At 40.3% G+C, this 7589-nt stretch overlaps 1 protein-coding gene across 1 annotated transcript; it reads left to right on the plus strand.

Annotated features, from left to right (window-relative positions):
- Positions 1–1082: 1082 nt before the first annotated feature.
- wdr45 (WD repeat domain 45) lies at positions 1083–6378 on the plus strand. Its single transcript, XM_023419053.2, has 10 exons — positions 1083–1199; positions 2154–2228; positions 2329–2433; positions 2569–2674; positions 2797–2891; positions 3153–3232; positions 3338–3546; positions 4456–4557; positions 4658–4803; positions 5812–6378. Exons 1-10 carry the CDS (start codon positions 1151–1153, stop codon positions 5919–5921), a joined length of 1077 nt encoding a protein of 358 aa, XP_023274821.1. The 5' UTR covers positions 1083–1150; the 3' UTR covers positions 5922–6378.
- Positions 6379–7589: the final 1211 nt, after the last annotated feature.

Below are 7589 nucleotides of genomic sequence, written 5' to 3' on the forward strand. Positions count from 1 at the left end.
TTCACTTTGGACACAGTTGTTTGCCTGATTAATTAAACCTGCAATAAATTATTGTTTGTTCAGTTTTTTTTCAGCAGAAAGAAAATAGTGAACGCAACACTGAAATGTTATCAAGTTTTAAGTTGATATCCTAAACTTTTCTCATCCAGCAATTGCAGTGAAGATGTGTTTGTGTCACATGATGAATCTCAGTCCAGTGTTCCCTCTTTTGGCTCTGTTTTTTAAATTTCATTTCATTTTATTTAATTTTCTTTTCTTTTTGGCATTTTGGCCATATTTGATAATCTGCCAGGTCACCCAACACAATATTAAATTTAGTGTGAACAAGACAATAACTGTGGAAACAATATTAACTTGCATATTTGGTGTTATTCTCCCTTATTCTGTCTGACTTGACAATAACAAGCCGACTCCTGGCTGAAACCTAGGAACTCTACTTTTCAATTGACATGTACAGGAAATACAATAAAATATAATAATATTAATAACAATACTACTACTAATAATAATAATAATATTTCTGTAAAATATAAGAAAAAAAAATCTTGAACAAATGTAGAAAAATAATTTTTTTAAAAGATGTAAAAGTACCTTTAATATGATCTAACTAACGTCAATCCATGCACATATTTAATTCATTAGGTCGCGTAGTCATATATAAATGAAACTGTGTTCGTCTTTATATGTGTTTTATTCACATTTCTTTGATTTTGTTGCTTAATTTTAATTTCCTTTCAATTGTAGAAAAATGTTTTTATTTTCTGAACAGGAAACAGGAAGACAGCCGGAAACACGTGTCGTTGACGTCATCGTAGGAAAACAAAAACAAACCTCCCGTCTTGAAATATCAACTCTGTTGTGTTTCGCTCAGTTTATCTCGTTTACCGCTTTAAATAAAAACCTCCGCATCGTCTCGACTCTTCGTGTTCATGGTGAGACTTCACTTATTACAAACTGTCGAGGTTAGAAAAAGAGTCCAGCTGCGTTTTAACCGCTGTTATCCGATGCTAATGTGTGCTAGCTAAACCCAGCTAACGTTACCTCAGTGTTGCTCAACCGTCGTGTTGTTATCTCTGTCCCAGGTTGTCGCTCGGGGCCGGGGGACGCTGTAGTTGACCGGTAGCAGCTCGGTGACGGCGGTGTGGCGGCCATGGCCCAGCAGAGAGGAGTCAACAGCCTGCAGTTCAACCAGGACCAGAGTAAGAAGCAGGAGCAGCCGGAGGACGTGCGGACAGAACCGAGCCTGAATGTGTCTGTTTTTTTCCTGGGGTCACTTCAGCGTTAAACACGGCCACTGTCTGACCTGTAGAGACAACGGCACCGAACACAGTCAAAAACAAAACTGAAATCTCAGCATATTTCACCCCTTTATTCTCTTTATTACATTCTGTAATGACTGTGAAACTTCACTGTGAGTGAGTGTTTAGATCCTTATTAAATCCTGAGGGAAAGACACCAGGTTCAGCGGTTTACTGTAATTAAACTTATTAAGACTTGTCTGGAATCATGCTTTATTTGAAGAATATAATGATAATACTAATAAACTTAATTTGTAAAGCAACTTTCATACAAGAAATGTAGCACAGAGTGTTTTACAATAAAGAAATGACACTTGTGCTTCACATTAACATAAAAACATGTTAAAAACATTGATGTAAAATGAGATGGAATAATAATAATAAAATAAAAAATAATTAAAATAAAATAAAAAAGTGAATTAAAAGCAGCGTAATAAAACTTTAGAAACTTAAAGGCAAAATCCAAAGATATACAAAAAAAAGGTAGCCGAGTTTTAAACTGAATATAATATTCTGTTATAAAATCAAAATAAAAAATGAGTTGAAATTATTTTTATGATCAGAAACGGTGCATTAACAGTCCTCAAGAAAAGGAATTGAAAACTTTTGAACTTGCTTCATCCAAGTTCAAGAGTTAAAAGGCTTTAATATAATAACTATTTATTTAGGCTGCTGAATGAAAACAACAAAATGTGTATCAGTCTTCTGTGTAATAACATCACCACAGGTATAAAGTCTTTTTAATTTTAACTGTAATGAAGCAGTGTATCTTGACTTGTTGCCTTACATTACTGTTGCCTTGTTGCATTTTTAAGGTGTAAACATATTATTTATATTTGTTTCTGTCATCACCAGGCTGTTTCTGCTGCGCGATGGAGACGGGGGTCAGGATCTATAACGTGGAGCCGCTGATGGAGAAGGGTCACCTGGGTGAGTAAACTTTACTGCCTTTATGTACATACAGTTACTATATTGTACAAGCTCTGCTGAATAAGTGTTAGAGAGACTGATGTCTGTGTTTTGTTTTCAGACCATGAGCAGGTGGGCAGTGTGGCCCTGTGCTCCATGCTGCATCGATCCAACCTGCTGGCCGTAGTTGGAGGAGGAGTCAATCCCAAGTTCTCAGAAATATCCGGTGAGTTAGATGAACGGAGACGAAGAAGAAAGAAAGAAGAAAAACCCTGTTTCCTGTTGGAAGTGTGAGGCTCGACTCTCACTCGAACTGCTTCATATGTTTTTGTGTAAACAGTCTAATGTTGTTTCATTTCAGTTCTGATCTGGGACGACGCTCGGGAGTCACGAGACCCCAAAGACAAGCTGGTCCTGGAGTTCACCTTCACTAAACCTGTTCTGGCCGTTCGCATGAGGCATGACAAGTGAGTTCAGTGTCTCTCTCACACACACACACACACACACACACACACACACACTCCTCCTGTAGTTTGTGACTGTGCAGCTACATGAAGGAAAACTGTTGTCCCCTTCTTACTTTTCCCAGGATCATCATTGTCCTGAAGAACAGGATCTATGTTTACAGTTTCCCAGACAACCCCGTCAAACTGTTTGAGTTTGACACCAGAGACAACCCCAAAGGTGAGAGAGTCCTTCCCTTCTTCTGTTTATTTTCTGTTCCATCATTAGCTGCTGTTCAACGTCAGACGTCTTTAAATGTCTTGTTTTGTCCGACCAGCGCTTCAAAAACCCCAAAATATAGAATCAGAAATCTCCATATTTGAGCGTCTGAAAACAGTATTTTTTTGTCAGTTTATCGTTAAAATGTATTTCTTAATTGCAGTATTAGTCTGATCAACTAATCAATTAACTGGCTCATGTAAATGGAACTCTTTCCTGCAGGTCTGTGTGATTTATCTCCCAGTCTGGAGAAGCAGCTGCTGGTTTTTCCAGGTCATAAATGCGGCAGCCTGCAGCTGGTTGTAAGTTACAAACACGAAAACTTTGTGTAAAGTTTACTTCTTAAAAAACAAAAAAAAGGTTTGTTCTAATTTAAATTCATGTAAAAAATATATTGTTTTGTTCAGGATTTGTCCAACACCAAGCCTGGAACATCATCCGCTCCTTTCACCATCAACGCCCACCAGAGCGAGATCGCCTGCGTGGCTCTGAACCAACCCGGCAGCGTGGCGGCTTCGGCCTCTCGCAAAGGAACGCTCATCCGCCTGTTTGACACCACGACCAGAGACAAGCTGGTGGAGCTGCGCAGAGGAACCGACCCGGCAACCCTCTACTGGTACACGCAGCAGCCGCGAACCTCTCTGGGCCACATCTGTAACATCTGTGGACTGTCCCTTTAAAAGTTTTCCTCCGGCAAACCAACAGGAGGCTTTTATTGTGAAGCAGCAGCAGGAAGTGGATGGCGTGAACAGGCTTCGTTAGTGCTGCTGTTCTTCAGTGAAAACATGTCCAGCACCATTCGATCAATTTAAATTATGGCCGTATATAGAGCAACATAAAACCAGAGCAGTAATGTGTTATAGATGCAGACGGCGGGTTCATACCTCAGCTGCTCCGGCGTTACTTCCTGTTCTGCGGAGGATGATTTGCATGGCAGCAGTAGGACTTGAGTGATGGTCGGCGCCCGACAGTGGTGTTGTTGTGTAACAGGAGTCTCCCCAGTCTGTTGAGAAGCAGCATTTGTGTTTGTTAGAGGTGGGGGGGGGGTCACATTAGATTTACAGTCTTCACCTTTTATGATCCTGAATTGATTCATAAATACAAAAAAATCCATATGTTGTTAATATGAAAAACAGTGGAGATCAGAGCAGCACCTGATACACAGCACCTCGTCTTCAGGGGAGGGAAGCTAATGGATTTAATAAAGTAATAATCATCCGAGACCACAAACATGAAGAGACTTAAATTGACTCTTTGATTTTAGTCGCTCGCAGGAAAACTGACGAGCTTCAGAGTTTTTACAGCTCATCGTAAAAATCTGCTTTCTCACATTTCTTTGTATTTTCCTCTTGACCCGTTAGTTTAACCGTCAGCTGTGTTTCATATTACCCTCCAGTGGAGGAGCAACCTGAACCTGACGAGTACCTCTCCATGTATTAAGTTGAGAATGGATTCGAGTCCCTGAAAACCCTGTGTTTGTGTTGAAGTTCAGTTCCTGCTCTAACCGTCTCTCCCGTCTCTCCAGCATCAACTTCAGCCACGACTCCTCCTTCCTCTGCGCCTCCAGTGACAAAGGCACCGTCCACATCTTCGCGCTCAAAGACACCAAACTGAACCGCCGCTCAGCGTAAGGCCGACCTCCGCAAACCTCCTCTCTGCTGCTCGCTAACTGTTCCTGTGTCGCTAACTGTTTTTAAAACCTGTGCGCCTGGTTATTCCTCCCGCAGACTGGCTCGTGTGGGGAAGGTGGGGCCTGTGATCGGTCAGTACGTGGACAGTCAGTGGTCGTTGGCCAGCTTCACTGTTCCCGCCGAATGTGCCTGTATCTGTGCTTTTGGAAAGAACACGTCCAAGAACGTCAACTCCGTCATCGGTGAGGAAACACGAGAAAGAAATATATAAATATTCACACAGATATATAATAATCCTCTGTGGAAAATATGAAACAAAAATATTTCTTTACTGATTTTCTCAGAATTATCTTATTAAATTATCACTAAATATTAATTTAGTCAGTAAATTCTCAAATTATTGACCTCAGCTTCTGCAAGAACCAGGTTTTTATCTGAAACAAGCTTCTACCAGAAACAGGTTTTATTTGTGAATTTATTCACATTTTATTTTGAAGGCTTCCTGTTTTCTGATCTTTTCCTGTTAATGTAAATTCCTCCTCCATGTTTACCTGCTGTCTCGATACATTTAGTTGAATGTAGATTTCCACAACAACAGAGTCACGTGATTAACACTGAACACTGTCTCATTAACAGCAGTTACCGGTCAGTTTAACGTGTTGTTCCAGAGCCAAGAGACAAAGCTTCAGTCACATGAGACCTGGAGGAAATCTTCCTTCATCCCGAGAATCTGCAGGTTTTAAGTCTGAAGAAGCTTCGACTTCACCAGAAACAGACGGAGAATGAACATCAGCTCTAGAGTTCGGCTTTAGTGAAAACTAGAATTAACTAATTGTTTTTTAAATGGTGAATTCACTCAGTGTTTCTCAGCCCACCCTCCTGTATAAGACTCCCAGACTGAAGGAGTTGTTGATGGTCGTTTTGAGACTCTTGTGTGTGTGTTTTTGATTAATCCATACATGGGTTTAGGTCACGTTAATTGATTAATTCTGTTACAACTGGGAAGTTTTGTTCTCTGTCGTTCGATCGTAGAACGGTTTTAAAGTCACGTGGGAAAAGCTGCAGGAACCTTGTTTATATTTTCTTTGATTGAAAACTATTAAATCTATTTAATTAACACCTGATTATCTTTAATTCACATGAACATTTTCATTCTCTCCAAATGACGTTTATCCTCCTCTGGAGTGTCTGTGCTGCCGTTTCCTAAACGCCTGAAAGCGTAACGGGTTTTTAATCTTCCCCTCCTGCAGCCATCTGTGTGGACGGGACCTTCCACAAGTACGTGTTCACCCCCGATGGAAACTGCAACCGAGAGGCCTTCGACGTTTATCTGGACATCTGTGACGACGACGACTTCTGAGGCCGGAGAGAGAAACCGGGTTACAGACATTACCGGAAGACGTGAGGACGAAGGAGGAGGACCGAGTTAATGATTATCGTTCTGTTCTGGAGACGGAACCAGAGACACGTGGACGAAGACGGACTCGACGCTGATGTGTTTGTAATCTGTAGCAGTGTGAATATAAATACAGTTTTCCTTTAGCCTGTAAACCTGTTGCACCGTGAGTCTGACCCTGAAATGACCAACACACTTAAACCTTGGAAGCTCGGTCATTTGTAAGTAAGTACTTTTATTTATGTGGCTCCTTCAGAGCGCAGACGTCACAAAGTGCTTCACAGTAAAGACAAAAAAGCAACATAAACAAAGAGGCTAAAAACACAAATGTACATTAAAATAAGAAAGTAAAACTAATTGTTTTTGTGAGCGATTACTGGTTCAAGTCAAACCGAAAATAAAATTCATTTTTGCTAAGAAATCAGTGAGTTTGTGCCGTTTGTTTGGATTCAGACTGTTTTTATTCTTCTGCTTTCTTGTTCTCCAGGAGACACAAACAGTGAAGTGTGAATAAAATACTGAATCACATCTGGATTCGATCTGAACTCGAGACTCTGAAAGTGACAAGTGTAAAGCATCTTTAGGAGAGTGGTCATCAACAGTCAAGTTTCCAACCAGATTTACATGTTATGATGCTTCATGTTCGTCCCTCAACTCTCTGTGTCCAGTGTTGATCCAAACAGCTGCTGTTACTGCTCCTGTTGGTAACTTCATCTTACAGGTCCAGAAACTCCAGTAAAAACTCCATCAGCTGGTTCTGACTGCGGGTCGAACAGTGACTGATCAGCTGATACCCTTCCACTTCTTTCTGAACGCTAAGCTATGCTAACGGAGACGTTTACTCAGAGGACAACAGGTGAGCTGCACATGCAAATAATTCAGCATGAATGAAGAATAAAGCTTCCAATAAATAGTAAATGATGAATTAATATTCACACACAGAAATTTCCTCCATAGAAATTGATCTGGATCAAAAACAAACAACTGACTGAACTGAAATAACTCAGAACTTTGTGTCGATTTTTCCTGTAATTAGAAACAAACTACACGATTCTGTCCCGGAAACTTACAAGAATTTATCAGGAAGTAACAGGACAGTTCAACTTTTTATTCATTCCCAGATTTTCCACAAATGTTTTTGTGTGTAAACAGTATTTCACTGTTGCAGCAGCTGGAGCTGGAGCTGGTTTATTGATGAGACACGACGACACTGATCACTGTCAGATTAAAGCCAGTTCACAAAGAATCCTGTTTCTCTGTTGTAGTCGGCTGAAGTGGAACTGAAGGACTGTGACTAATGATTATATTAATTATGGATTAATATCCTCATTATTTTCTCAGTTCGATTTAATACAAATTAAAATAATCAAACCCTCATATGTGAGCAGCAGGAACCATGAAATGTTTGTTGTTGTGTATCTGAAAGAAAGACTGTGAACATGACTTTAGTGAATAAACTCGTTCAGATTCTTTTGTTGAACGAGGCTGAAATTTTAAAATCACGCGATCTGATTTACTTAGTGTCGTTTCTCTGCAGATGTTCCTCCAGATGTGGCTCTCTGTCCTTTTATTAAATGTTGCTGAATCACACTGAACCTCTGGCAGTTTGACATTTTAAACGCTGACCCCCCC

The sequence above is a fragment of the Seriola lalandi genome, unplaced genomic scaffold (genome assembly GCF_002814215.2).
Source record: "Seriola lalandi dorsalis isolate HSWRI2012SDOR001 ecotype SW California unplaced genomic scaffold, Sedor1 jcf7180002054590, whole genome shotgun sequence".
NCBI classification, from domain to species: Eukaryota; Metazoa; Chordata; class Actinopteri; order Carangiformes; family Carangidae; genus Seriola; species Seriola lalandi.